Source organism: Simochromis diagramma, unplaced genomic scaffold, assembly GCF_900408965.1.
Source record: "Simochromis diagramma unplaced genomic scaffold, fSimDia1.1 OVJJ01000356.1, whole genome shotgun sequence".
Taxonomy (NCBI): domain Eukaryota; kingdom Metazoa; phylum Chordata; class Actinopteri; order Cichliformes; family Cichlidae; genus Simochromis; species Simochromis diagramma.
The window spans coordinates 187,071-202,719 of record NW_024386750.1 but is presented as its reverse complement, the minus strand read 5'-3'; the positions used below and the strand labels follow the sequence as shown (position 1 = coordinate 202,719).

Sequence of the window (15,649 nt, the reverse complement as noted above, 5' to 3'; positions counted from 1 at the left end):
CTCCTGCTCATTCTTACACTTTTTGTTTCAAGTAGCTTAATGTTAAAAAATCTGCCAAAAACACAATATTGAATAAATATAAAAATAGATAAATAAAAGCAGAAACTACTGAAGTAGAAACTGCAACATGAGTAAAAATGAATGCTTTGTGTGTGAGTGTTTTTCTTTTATCTTTTCAAATTTTGTTAAAAAAAGACCAAAAACAAAAACAGAAGATGGACCAGTAGAAACAATTTGTCAAAACATTTCTTGCTGGTAAAGGTGAAAGTCGTGGATCGTGGTGTAATCGCTGAAACCTCTATTAAGATGATCCAGATCTACAAACACCAGAAAAAGAAAAATATTGCATGTCACTCTTAAGGTTGCAAAATCAGAGTATTCTGGAAAGAGGGATGGCTTGGAAAAAACAAATACAAGTTCATCAGAGTTTGATTAGTCAGAAGATGAGCTCTGTCTGTGACAGACAACAGATTTAAGAACAGTTAAATCTGCGCAAACATTTATCAGCTGAAACAAAAACAAACAAACAACAACATCGTTTAAGACGAGTAGATTTCTTTCTATACCAGAAAAAGATGAGCGCAGCAGCACAGAGCACCAACAACACCACAGACGACCGACTGGCTGAAATCCTGGTTCCTTCGAGGCAAACAGCAGAAAGAAGAGTATAACAATTTGAACAACTATAAAAAGTCAATAGACTCAATGAGAAAACTGACTTTAAAACATACAAATGTTAACGCTCCTAAATTCCTGGGATCAGATCCTGATTTCTCGTTTAGCTCTGTTAGAAGAAACATAAAGCATTACAATCACAAAGTAGTCATCATTTTATAAATCAGTGACTTCAAAAGAGTTTCTCACCATCATCATCATCTTCAGGAATCTTCACCATCACCTCTCTCTGAGGAGCAGAGAGCACTCGTGCTGCACATCCCACCTGTGTGCTGTGTTTACGTGAACCTGAGAGCACAGCTGTAGTGGTGACAGTGAATGTAGCGTTGGTGTTGGACACACTGACAGTGTTGTACTGTGAGAAGCTGAGGTCTTGTTGTGAGACACTGAGTGTTACAGTGGGAGCAGGTCGACCAGTGGCTGAACAGGAAACAACCCACTCTTCAGTAGAGTTTGAGTCTCTGACATCAACAACAGGTTCATGCAGCTCTGTGAAGGATCAGGAAATATCATCAACATGTTCTTACAAACACACCAGCTGCTCACATATTTATGTCAAGATGGTAAAAGTTCTTACCGTAAACTTGGAGGCAGGTTCTACCAATGAAGGAGCCTTCAGGATAAGTGTTAAACAAACACCTATAGCATCCTTCATCTTGCTCTGTCACATTCCTGATGACTATGGAGCAGTTCTGTAGTCCAGTGTATTTAAACTCAACTTTATCTGTAAAGTCAGTATTCACTTTTTGGCCAAAGTACTTGTTGTACGTGGCAACATTTGTCTCCACGTCATGTAAGCTTTTCTGCCATGTGACCTGAAGGACGTCTTTAGTCTCCAAGAGCTGACAGCTGAATTCAGCATCTTCTCCCACTGCTGCCAGCACAGTCTGCTGTGTTTGGATCACTGCTGTTAGAGCTGTAGGAGTTAAAGATCAAGGCACTTCAAATATTCAGTTCAAGTCCAACCCTTACTCACACCGAATGTAACACATGTAACACACACTTATACCTTCATTCTCACACTTACATGCTGCCCAAGTAGTTCTGATGCTAAATAAACGAAAGTATCAAAGAAAATGTGTTTCGTATGAACTGAATGTGTACCAGTCAAGTACATTTCGTTTGACCAGATTCCATTCAATGCAACACTTTACATTTTTCTTATGAGATCACACTTTTTCTTTGCTAACCTCTTCCTTTGAGTACTTTCCTCTAGCCCACACTCTTCCTTCTTAAATTAGTAAATACTCTTAAATGAGTAAATAAACCATCATGTGGATAAGAGAGAAACAAAGAGACCGTTGAATTGTCAGCAGCTCTTAAGAAATTTCACCTCCTACTAAGTTTATTACCTCCTTCTGCTGCTCCGCTTGACAGGAACCACCCGTCAAATCCACTTTCTGCAGTGAAATCCACTTTACTACAGAAGCTCACCACAGAGCAATAAATCGCCACGCATTAAGTGTCATAAAGAAAACACAGTATCTCCCTCACCTTTAGAAAAGATGGCCACCAAAGACATGACGATTATGACTGCGAGAGAATTCAACAGACAGCCTGTTCAAGAATAAATGATTTCAAATGGGCCCCTTATCTTCAAAACAGGAGGGGGCGGGGTGCTTCCTGATAAAGCTAATTTCATTCATAATATCGTCAATCCAAGCCCATTATGTCACAATGAATTCTTCCTGGTTTGTGCCAATCGCAGGGGGAAAACGATACAAACCAAATGTGCGCACTAAGGTGCAGGTCTATTAGTTTACGTTATGACGATTCTCCGATTGGGAGGGGTGTTGTTACGGAGTGCAAAATGAACACCGATGGAAGATGGACAAGAAAAGGTCAAAGCCATCAGCTGCTCAGTTTAGAAAGGGGAGAATAGAAGAGGAGGAGAAGCGAGCAAGCGGATGTGTCATCATGAAGAATGTGTGACGAATTATAATAGCTGTTGGTTGGCTGTTTGCATACCGTGCTACGCTAAAACCGGATGACAGTATAATGTTGTAGTCTAGCTGACTTTGCAAAACAACAAAAATCCTCACACTATTAAGTTGCATTATTTAGGAACTTACTGTAATTACAAAGTAATGTATTACAATAGTCGTGAACACCACAACTCCATGAAAGCATGGAAAAAATGGTAGTGAGGATTAAAAAGGTGAAACAATTAGCAAACAAGAGACGGCACTTCTGCAGGCTGAGAAAATAAGATAGAGAGCAGTACTGACTCATAATGCAGGAGTGCATTAACCTTGTCCAGAAAGGCTCTTGCAGTCACAGCAGCTACCATGTTACCATGTACAAAACAAACTAGCAGGATCACTTCAACAATGGTTGATGATGTCAAGCTTGGAAATTTTTTTCTCCATAACTCTAGATTGCACTCCAGATATTAGCCACACTGAACATCTGTCGGTTGTGATTCGGATTGTGTCATTACAAGAGAAAATAGTGAAAGAGGCTTTGATTGAGTTGAGAGACCACACCAAAGCCCAGTCTTTGTCTGAGGAGGTGGGATTATACAGATTCAGCATTTGTACAAGGGTGTGGTATGATATCCTGAACCAAACCCACCATGTGAGCAAACTCATGCAGTCTCCCAACATGCATGCGATGTAGCAGTCAACCTGCTCAAAAAGACAGAGCGAGGTCTCTACAGCTACAGGGCGACAGGCTTTGATTCTGCACAAATGTCAGCCAAGGATATCTGTGAGGACATGAACATAGAGGCTGTTCTGCCACAGAAAAGACTGAGATCTACAAAGCAGCACTTCTCTTACAAATCATTTGATGAGCCATTGAGTGATGCCTTAAAGAAGCTGTAGGTGACCTTTTTAATGTTGCTGTTGATGCTGCAGCGTCTTCCATCCAAGCGAGATTCACCACATTAGAAAACGAAGTACTAACACATTTTCCAAATCTCTCAAATGATGACCTCACTGAACAGTGTGAGGCCCTCAGTGCTACTTTGCTTTTTCAAGGCCAAGTTGGATGCCAGAGATTACGAATTTGCCTGACTTAGCATCAACATCGCTGACCTCTCTTGAGCTGCTGAACGTTTTGCATGGCAAATGTAACCACATTTCTGGACTGCTCTGAGAATTGCAGTCACTCTGCCTCTGACTGTGGCTTCAGGAGAGAGGAGCTTTTCAAAGCTGAAACTTGTGAAGAGATATCTGAGGTCCACTATGTCTCAGGAACGCCTCACTGGCGTTGCCATCATCAGCATCAATCATGCAATTGCTGACCAGATTTCATATGATGACATTATTGATGACTTTGCACCAAGGAAGGCAAGAAAGGTTCTGATTTAGATGACAATTATTTCGTATCAGTGTGTGTTATGCAAAGTGCAATCATGTTAATTCTGCAATTTGGGAATGCCTTATTTTAATTGCGTCTGCCATTTTTACTTATTTAATATTATAGTGTTATAAGCATGTCTTATTTTGACTTCTGTGTGTGCCTGTTTCACAATTAAAGATCAGTTTCTTCCAATTTACATTTAAGTTACTATATTTGCTGATTTGTTTATAAATTCCATCTTATACACTTAAGTTTATTTTCCCAGAAACCACATGCCAAATCTCACTGTATGTCCTGTCTGCAGTGAAGTACACTTTACTTTATACGATCACCACACAGCAAACTGACTACAGCAAATCAGCACGCATTTAGGTCGTAAAGAAAACAGTCGCTCGCTCACCTTCTGAAAAAAATCGCCAGCAAAGAAGAGACCAGTGTGATTGTACGCCCAGCCATGTCCCTTTCATTAATAACAGCAACATGACATATTATGCTCAGTGTGATATCACTGATTCCATAAGATTCAATATTTTGCAAAACGTCTGCTGTTGTACAACACACTTATTCCTCGTTGTCCCCTCTTCTGTGTGCAGTGGAATAGACCATTGTGCATAAGTTACTTTCACTGGTTGAATGGTGCACATAAAGACTTCTGTGCCAAACAAATTCAAAACTTTCACCTTTTGTTCCATACTTCCACTGACATCACTGAGTCACGTGGCTCCTTTACATAAGTCAAACTTTCTGAACAGTCTAAAAAAGTCAAAAATAAGTCAAATTAATTAACATAAAAAACATACAGAAATGTCGGAAATCACTTTCTGGCACAACATCCAGCAAAGAGGGACTCGTGGAAATGGGTCAAACAGAAAGGAGTGGGTGTGGGTTAATCAATGGGCGCCGTTTATGGGCACCGACCAGGGAGTAACGGGAAGGAGAGGGTGGTTACGGAGGATTGTGAGAGCTTTGTGAGTTTAAGCATCATGTATGCGATCTCTTCGGTGGCCTTTGAATAAAGAAGGATATTTTGAAAGTAGCGCCGTTGTTTCCTGCATGTGTTGCTGAATGTAGCTAGCTAGTTAAACATCAACACTAACTCCGCTGACTTCTAACAGCAAAACATAAAGTCATCCTGTCAACAGCATCTGAAAAAATTATTTTTGGTGGTTTTTATGTGCTGCAATTTTGTGTTGTGCGTGTACTTGGTGTTTGGTGTATTTTCATTCATTAATCTCTTTCACCGTGTGAGGTGCATTTACCCACATCCTCATCCAGCAACACACAGCAACATGCTATGACTGTTATGAAACACCATGCTGTTTTTAGAGGAAATACTCAGGTACTTAGTACCGATAAAGTGTCAAAAATGTACTCGAAGAATGACAAATGTAGTTAAAGTGCAACTGTAAAAGTACATTACACAGATTCAAGTCAACTTAATGCATGAACTGATTCTAGGCTCTGAGGTCACAGCAAGAATAAATCATTTCAAATGTAAGCCAGCCAGTGTTTACATCTACTTAGGAGACGCACAGCCTCATAAAACATGGTCTGAAATACAAAACCGAAGCACTTTTACATTCCACAACTGACTTTCAGCCAGGGGGGCTGATCAGATCCAACCAATATAGCCCCCCCAATAAAAGTATGAATTATCTTGCAAAAATAGGCTGTTAATTTTCTTTACTCATTTCAGTTATTACCAGCAAAATAGTTGCATGTTTAATCATCTGGGAATTTACCCAGATTTAATTACCCCCCCCCAATGTTCAGCACAAAGTTACGCCGATGCTTTTAGCTCATAGTGTATTAACCCACTATCGCTTTCAAACTGGCTTTCGTTAGCCCCTCCCATTTCTGCATAAAGAGTAAAAGGAAAAAACAAACATTTATCAGTGAAGTTTTGGTGAAATGATGGTTCCTTCTTAAGAAAAAAGCAACCAGTTATTTTCTTCAGCAGGTGTCATCACACAAAAAAGAGTGTATTCTTGCATATGACAGTGTTGACGAGACTGCACACTTTAGTGATACCATCAACATATACTGTTAATGGTTCATTCTATTGACCTAATTGGACCAAATTAAAAGAGATTCACCAAACTGCTGGATTATTCTTAAATTGCTTTTTCAAAGTTTTAGCATTTAATTTCAACACGAAATCTTGGCCATCAGCACAAAACCTACAAGTGTAAAGACATACCTGCGAAAGGAACAAAGCTTTGTCAAAATCCATGGTGACATGAAATAGGAGTACTTTTATAGGCACCTAACCAGGAAAACAAGAATATTTTAATTATCGTTCAACAAGTACTGCATCAGAGCATCTCGTACTCCTCTGCCATGAACATCACAAGAAGTCTCATAAGTCTCTCCATGATTTTCACGCAGATTGTTCAGAGAACTACAATTCTCTTTCCAGACAGAAACAGGAGTAAAACCTTTGCTTATATTGTTTTTGTTTGTTTGTTTTTTGTTAGGCTCTTTCACACTCCTTCATCATGTGTGCTCATTGTTGAGCCACTAATTTGCGCTGTTCCTTGTAGGTCATTATTGAAAGGAACTCACTGCAACTTTCTATATAAATTGGGACACTGTTAGAAAAAAAAGAAACGGAACAGGACAGCCGTGCTCTGCCAGCACCACACCTGTTATTAACATATTTAAAGTGAAAATTAATATTAATTACCCCTGATAGTCTCTAATCCCCTCTTAAATACTCATCTGCACTCACTTTAAAGAATTTTCTTTCAAAAGGTCTAACTTACATATTATCATTAACGTGCAGTTTCTTCTCAACTTACTCAAAGGCTCCAGGAATTAAAACAGCAACAGCATAATGTGAAACTCCGAGCACTGACATTTCATCCAAACGTTATGTACTCAAACTAATTTTCAGTGTCTGGTTCGTCACCTCAGCGCTTCAGGTCAGAAGCGCAGCAAACACGAGAGCAGTTTCTAATGTCTCACTGAGTGGGCCAAAGTCTCCCACTCTACATCGTTATAACGAGGCCAGAGATCTTTCTGATATATCTTGAGTCGATCTGTCCCTGTGTTAATGAAAATAATGTTTCTGCGCAGGGTGCGTAAATGTGCACGTCTTTTTCAGCGGGCTGTGTGCTCCGGGTACTTATAAAAATTCTAGTTTCTAAGGTATAAAATACGTAGTAGTCCATTCCTCTTTTTACATTACGATACACTGCATCTCCAAAGTACGTTCGTCTTGCAACTACCACCACACGGCAGACAAGACAAAACTGAACCGCAGTGGTCTGCACAGGGCACACATGTCAGGCACACGCGCGCGCGCACACACACACACGCACACACAGAGACACACGTGTGCAATTCTTACAACTGCGATGTTTCTTAAGACACAACAGTCAATGTATGTAATAAACCTATTTGCGCACAGCTGACCACTTATCTTAGAACTTATCTTTTTCTCTCTCTCCTCGCAGTTCAAGAGCAAGACCAGATTAATGCGTTTCCTCCAAAATCAGAAAACCTGTCACAGCAGCTTCACCCACCACTCTTGATGGGTTGTGTGCTTATAACAAATTAAAGGACGTGATCTGTCGTTGTGTAAAAACTTCTAACTCGCATGCTGCCACACACCCATGTGTGTAAGATTAATGTACACTTTTTACTCACCTTTGTGAAAGAGTCCACAAGTAAAAACGGCAATAACGTAGTTTACAGTTCCAAACTGTGACATCTTCACTCCATACATCCCTCCAAAGATTGAAACGGTGATGCCTAAAGTATTCTTCACGAGAGCACATAAGCCAACAGCAAAAATGATATGTGCGGGAGAATATTACAATATCTTAATTCAGTACAATCCTAGTCAACACGCATCGCCTAATTACCGCTGTTAACTGCGCGTGTAACCCGGTTTTCCCCCTCCTCTCATTCTCTTTGTATTGTGCAATCCTCGCTCTCCACCAGACGAAGTGTTTTCCTGTCTCCTCTGCTCAACCCGCTACTGTACTCGATGAAAGAGTAAATGAACGCTTGAGCACTCATATATCAGAGGTAACGGCCTACTTTGTTTTCTTTCTGCAAAGGTAATATAAATGACACATGAAATGAAATCCCGTACATAGAAATCACAAGCACTCCGTGTGTTGGTGGTAGAAACTAGAATCAGCAAACTGATGTGCTGCCAAGTATCTGTGTACTACAGCTGTGCAATGTTTCAATCAAACACTTCTCCAGGCACAGTTTATTCTCATAAATAGATTTACTGTAGCAGGTGAGAGAGAGAAAAATCATAAACATGAAATAGATAGCAGGAGGAAACATCTGATGCTTCCTAAGAAAAAATATCACATTAACTTCTAAACTGAGAGAATTTGAGAACCAGTATATCGATGTGAAAAGCCTCGCTTCTGCCACATTTTGGTTGGGTGTATTATGAATGTGTGGATGCATTTATCAGATAGGAATATTGTTTCTCCGTGATTCCAGGTCAAAACGTCTTACCTTTAGACTTGGAGGCAGCTTTGTGAAACTAACCGACTTTATCTCTCTGCCACCTTCTCGGTGACTGTTGAGCAGTTCTGCAGTGCACAATTTTTAAACTCCAATTTCTTTGTAAAGTCTGGATTCGCTTGTTGACCAAAGAACTTGTTGGCAGTCATCTTTCTTTTCTGTTAAGATTTTCTGCCATATGACTTGAGGAACATGTTCAGAATGCATGAGCTCAGGATTTCTGCTATTGCCAGTCTGCTGTTAGATTTGCACGGAGAAAATGGCAGGACTGTTACTGGTGCAGGGCTTAAGCCGTGTCCGACACAGAACGATTAAAACATTGACAGGACTGAAATTACAGTGAAACTCAGCACTCCACGTCACACGCTTCTTAAACTGAAGGTAACGAATCATTTTACAACCAAATCAAACTGATACAGAAAACAAATTATTTGTCTTACTTTTGGAACAAAAAACGCCATCAAAGAAAATATAAATATGACTGTACGCTCTGCCATTGGCCCGCCAAAATTCAAAACACATGGCTCTTGAATCAGTAGGTGTTCCACTCAGTCAGGCTACTGTCTCACTGAGTGAGTGCGTGCGTCAAAACAGCAAATTAAATAGGGCCTCCTCCGTTAATAAAAGTGACATGACATATCACAAATTTCACTTAAATAGCTAACGAGTCATCGATTTCATAGGTATTTGCTTTTTACAACACATATATTTCCCCCTCCTCTTCAGTGTGTCATGGAACATCCTCACAACTATCAGTTTCATTCTGAGTGTACTGAGATTAGTCCAAGCCGAAACTGTGCGCTTTTCTTGTTTAAGTCCTAGATGACAAAATGCGCATGAAAGTCATGAAGTCTTCAGGGAACTCTCTGCGCACTGTTCTTGAGTTAGTCTGAAGACCACATGAAGCTTAGAGGTTTTCAGTGACTGTGCAAAAGTTATGTGACATATGCGCGCTATGAGCCTCAAGGTCCGCTCTGTGATTTTACTTACCCGTATTTCATGACTGCACTTGTTGCACCGGTGGAATCCTATCACAGTACCACACTGGAGTTCTCCAGGCTTCTTTCACAAATGTCTGTAGAACAGTGTAAATGCCTGGGTGCTTGATTTTATACACTATGTGGACATGGAATGATTGAACACCTGAATTCAACAACTCTGAAGGCTGAGTGAATTATTTCCACTTGTGTGTGATGTGTTCTGTAGTGCTCATTGTGTCTGCTGTTGGTCCTGAGTGTGAACACACAAATGATTTCCTGCAATATTTGTTCCATGTGGTGCACTGGTTCAAGGTTTTTTTCACACACACAATAAGTCTCATTTGTCATTATTTATCATATTTACCGTGCACTGTGCAGCTGGTAACTGCAACACAGAGCTGATTAGTGAAGCGAAAGCAAGGAAAGGTGTTGTAGGAGGTCATCCTACGGCTGTAGTGCCACCTAGTGGAAAAAAGTGCAAACAAAGGCAGTGGTTGGTGTGGGTCACCAAGGAAACCTTCCCAACAAATCTGAATGGATACATTCACGAATCAAGAATTCCTTCTTAATGTCCACAACAAAAATTGAACTACAGCTGAATTTAAAGGTTTATTCTATATTCTTCTTCTAAATTTGAATCCATATTATGACCTGGTGGTCATTTTGAGCAATAGCAGGTGAGTGAGTCACATTTAGGCATAAATTACAACTAAACAGGCCCAATATGGAACCGTTATTATTCTATAGAGTAGTTATACTTGAAGTCACAGCAACAACCCAATATCCGCCAATCGGCAACAAAAGTACGAAAGGTAAAAAATGATCTATTTAACAGAACACTTCACAGATCAAAGATGCTTTTATTATTTGGAAATCACTTTTTGGCACAACACTGGGATTTCTTTTCTTTTCTTTTTCTTTTTTAATTATCGGGAGGAGGCCCCAGGACACGCTGGAGAGATTACATTTAATGAAATACAACTGCATCTCTTGGCTGAGCTGGTCTGGGCTTGTCTGCCACCTTCACTTCAGATAGTGGACGAAAAATTGTTTTTTTCATGTGTGTTCAGTATATGTAAAACAAACAGTTTTACGTGCAGCTGTGCATGTGCCGCCAATCAAAAGCATCCATCTGATCATCTGTTTGATGAAAACATTTTTTGTAGAAATCTGAAATAAACCAAGACAAAAACAAGCAGGTTGACTTTGTGAAATTTATTTACCTTTGGAAATGTGTCAGTCAGCAGTACAGTGAGAATAACAGCAGTCTGCATGTGTTTAGACTGACAAACTGTAAGCCTGAAAATTGCTGTCTTTATGTGTGGAAAGGTAACTCATATCAACAGATAGCATACCTGCAAAACTACATGGAGACAATAAGGAGTGTTTTGCATTAAGTCCAGTTTGACACAGAGAAGAAGCAAAAGCATCAAATGTTTCTTTACACTTTCTGATGAGCAGTGCAATGTTTGCAGATAAAAAAAAAAACATTAAAACATTATTAAAACAATACTTGACTAGCACTAGGATGGTCTTACATTACTAAGGTGATAAATATTCCTGGTCTGAGTAACTGAACACAAATGTATGTGTTGTTTTTTTAACAATACACGTAGTAATAAATTGAGCATAACATGTTCACAGTGAACAAACAGAGACCTTCAGCTGCCATTTTCTGCAATTTCAGGTGGAAAAGTGTTGTTATTTACAAAAGCACAGTGCAGTTTTCATTGTAGTTGTCTCTGGTAGTCTCAATTTAATCAATGAAATCAATTTAATCAAAGTTATTGATGAGAAAGGTTCATGTTAGCCACTCATGCTCGTTTTCACAGTTCGCATTTCAAGTAACTTAATGTTTAAATATCTGACAAAACACCAAAACATGACTTTTTATAAACAGCACCATTTCAAAGATATACAAAAAATAAATAAACAGCACAAAGTACTGAAATAAAAAAAGTAACACTCTGGCATAATGAACTGACACTCCTCAGGAGGTGTCTGCCTTCTGCCACTGAGTGTCTGAGTGTCCCTTCATCTGACTGAAAATGGTCCAGTTCTAAAAATAAAAACAAAAACATTTTAGCATCACTGTGTTAATATTGCTGAATAAAAATATTTTTGAACAAAGAACAATAGCTTAGACAAACCAAAGACGGGTTTGATGAATTAGAAAGAAAGTAGAAAAGTAAAAGGTAAGTTGGAAAGAATTGAAATGTGAAAATATCCTGAAGAGTGAAAAAGAAACCAGCAACTTTCCGAGTGCAGTCTGGCAGGATGAAGAGAGACTTACTCCTGAGCAGAGATGTGCAGTAACGTGTTACTTGTAACGCGTTACTGTAATCCGATTACTTTTTTCAAGTAACGAGTAAAGTAAGGGATTACTATTGCAAAAACGGTAATTAGATTACCGTTACTTTCCGTAGGAACGCTGCGTTACTGTGTAAGGTTTAACTTACTGTTTTAACTTATTGTTTTTATCAGTGAGGTGTTTATGTACTTGTGTTTTATTGTATTTTATATTTGTATTTTATTGTACAGCACTTTGGTCAGCCTTGGTTGTTTTTAAATGTGCTTTATAAATAAACTTGACTTGACTTGACTGACTACTAAAACCGTGATTTTTTGCGAGAATGTCTCCTGACAATGACGTTAGCAAGTGCGACGTTTGTGACAACAGCTGTGTGCAGATCAACAGTGGATCATATATCGAGCGCGGGAGAGAGTATGAGCGTGCAGCGTTTAAAGCGTGGAAGTACTGACCTTACTTTGAGTTTGATTCCATAAAAAGTGACAAAAACATTAGTGTCCATCGTGCGTGGGAAGAAAACTTTTTTACAGCGAAAAAAACCCCTAAACTTCCGAGCAAGCACTGAGTGTGCTACGACGTAATGGGAAATTCACAGAGAAACCCGCGGATTCTTCCACTGACCGCGGCACACCTGCACCAGGATAAACCTCCGCCTACCTCACTCCTGCTTTACAGGTGAAAATAGAGCAACAGGGCCGCTGAGTCTTTGACTTTATTTATTTTCTGCTGTGTTTTACTTGCATCTATTTGAAAGACTGAGTGTAAACACACAAAAAAATTTATTTTATGTGCTGGAATGTGCAGAAAATATTAAACAAATTTCTTCCAGTCAGAGAATGTTGCATATAATTAAATGTTTGCTTGATGCATAAAGTTAAAAGATTAAAACTAATAAAACAAGTTTTAAAAAGAGACTTTTCCATTTGATTGCATTTTGTATGATGGATTATGTCAGAAAAAGTAGAATTGGGCTGAAAGATCTATCGCTTTATCACCTCTTCAGGTTGTAAATCGTGTTTTTAAAAAGTAACTAAGTAACTAAGTAATTAATTACTTTTGAAAATAAGTAATCAGTAAAGTAACGGGATTACTTTTTTGGGGAAGTAATCAGTAATTAGTTACTGATTACTTTTTTCAAGTAACTTGACCAACACTGCTCCTGAGTGTTTCTTGTTTCAGTTATAATTCACCACGAGCTCTCTGTGTGACAGACAACAGATTTAAGAACAGTTGAATATGTAAAGATGCTGTAATATCAGCAGACGACCTGCTTTGAGATCACTTTTTATACCTGACAAAGATGAGTGCAGCAACACAGAGCACCAACACCACAGACGGCAGAATGACTGAAATCCTGATTCCTTTGAGAAAAACAGGAGATAGAAGGATACAATAATGTGAACAACTATCAAATGACAAAAAAAATTGAACATAAAAACTGGCTTTAAAAACACAAATGTTAACACACCTAAATTTCTCTGATTAGATCCTGACTTCTTATCCAAACCTGGAAAAAGAAACACAAACATTAGAATCAAAGAGTAATCATTAATTTATGAATCTGTGATGTTGAAACAATTTCTCACCATCATCATCATCATCATCAGGAATGGTCACCATCACCTCTCTGTGAGGAGCAGAGAGCACTCGTGCTGCACATCCCACCTGTGTGCTGTGTTTACGTGAACCTGAGAGCACAGCTGTAGTGGTGACAGTGAATGTAGCGTTGGTGTTGGACACACTGACAGTGTTGTACTGTGAGAAGCTGAGGTCTTGTTGTGAGACACTGAGTGTTACAGTGGGAGCAGGTCGACCAGTGGCTGAACAGGAAACAACCCACTCTTCAGTAGAGTTTGACTCTCTGACATCAACAACAGGTTCATGCAGCTCTGTGAAGGATCAGGAGATATGTTATAAGGACCATGTTGTCAAGAATAAACCAGCTTCTGGTGCATTTAATCACATTAAGGCAAAAGTTCTTACCATAGACTTGGAGGCAGGGTTTACCTGTGAAGGAGCCTTCAGGATAAGTGTTAAACAGACATGGATAGCAGCCTTCATCCTGCTCCATCACATTCCTGATGACTATGGAGCAGTTTTGTAGTTCAGTATGTTTAAACTTAAATTTCTCTGTAAAGCCATCATTCACTCTCTGACCATAGTACTTGCTGTAGGTGGCAACATTTGTCTCCACATCAGGAGAGATTTTCTGCCATGTGACCTGAAGGACGTCTTTAGTCTCCAAGAGCTGACAGCTGAATTCAGCATCTTCTCCCACTGCTGCCAGCACAGTCTGCTGTGTTTGGACCACTGCTGTTAGAGCTGTAGGAGATACAGATCAATCTGTGAGGCACTTTAAATATAATGTTCAAGTCCAACTTGCTGACACATGAGGTCCAGTGTTACTGGCTATCCCAGTTCCTGCAACACACACTTGTACCTTCAGCCTCACACTGACACTCTGCCTAAACAAATCTGATAACTGTGTTATTGCAACAGGAATCAAAGTTGCTTCCAGCTGGTTCAGGTTTTTTAATACATGTTTTTTTTAGTTCTACTGCAACACCCCGAATACAACCATAGAGGTGCACACACACATGTGCAGATCACTAGCCACCCTTTTTAGCCACAAGGCAAGATTTTCAGGTTACATAATATATTAGATGTAAGATTCATCCCGATGTCTCCATAGACAGACTTATAATTATGCCAAGGAATGTAAAAAAAAACAAAAACAAAAAAAACAGGCTGTTTTGAGCTTCATTGTTAGCACCCAAGGTCAAATTTGACTTATCATTTTGGCTAATATATCATATGAAAGTTAAAGTACATACAATAGTATGTAATGCTTAGAGGTCATACATCAAAGGTCAAGGTCAAACTTTTTTTTTTCAGTTTGCAGTTTAGGAAAATCTCCAAATTTTAAAGCTAAACCAATAAATGACTCACTGGGGGACATATGCACTTTCTCTGTTTGAGTTCTTTAAAAAACATTTGTTAAAACAACATTATAAAATGACTATTATAAAAACTCCATTCAGCATTAACAATTCTCACATTACCATGTTTGATAAATAATAAATTGTGTGGATTATGGCATGAACCTGTGCAAACATTTTCAGACAAATGTCACTCAGGGCATCATTAGCCATCAAGCCGGATACACTTCCTTAGATCGTAAGCTGACATAATATCACAACTGCCACGTTGTCCGTTTTGCCCTTCTTGTTCTTCTACTTTTTCTTCTTCTTTGCCGGTCGACACCAACAATAAGCTGCAGGACCTTATTACTTTTTCAAACTATGACATTCACATATTGAAAATTGATTCAGAGTGAGATTAATTCATCCCCCCCCCCCACACACACACGCACGCACGCACACACACACACACACAGAAGAAAAAAAAATACTGGGAATGCTGAAGTGTTGCTATGATTTTCCTAAAGAACAAGCTCCAACAGCCCCGTGACCGTCACTAACCCCTCCTAAATATTCAGAGAAACCACAGAAAATAAACTTTAACACTGTCGGTGGTTGTACTTGTCACAACATAATCTAAATTCTCAGGTCACCTTAGTGACCTCTACTGTATAAAAATAAAAATAAAAGTCTATTCTATAAAAGGGTCTAACTCACATACATACAGAAATACATTTTTTCTCACCTTTGTCAAAGGCTCCGGAAATGAAAACAGCAAGAAAATAATATAAAACTCCAAAGGAGGACATTGCATTGACTCGCCATTCATTTAAACTCCAGGTTCCTGCTTCTGCAGTTCCTCGAGTTTGATCCAATCAAATGCGTACAGCTCGCGTGGAGTCAAGTTACTCAACATTTCACGTCACTTCCAGCTCTAAAAGTCGGAGCAGCTCCACCATCAT

General features: G+C 39.2%; 2 protein-coding genes across 2 annotated transcripts in view; both read right to left on the bottom strand.

Annotated features, from left to right (window-relative positions):
* The window catches only part of LOC120727518 (nectin-1-like), a 55,723-nt gene that overhangs the window by 12,342 nt on the left and 27,732 nt on the right, over positions 1-15,649 (bottom strand). The window lies entirely within an intron of this gene.
* On the bottom strand, positions 669-8,254 carry LOC120727597 (OX-2 membrane glycoprotein-like). Its single transcript, XM_040021966.1, has 3 exons — positions 7,633-8,254; positions 1,253-1,591; positions 669-1,164 (listed from the first exon to the last, which is right to left on the bottom strand). The coding sequence occupies exons 1-3, from the start codon at positions 7,709-7,711 to the stop codon at positions 848-850; spliced, it is 735 nt and encodes a 244-aa protein (XP_039877900.1). The 5' UTR covers positions 7,712-8,254; the 3' UTR covers positions 669-847.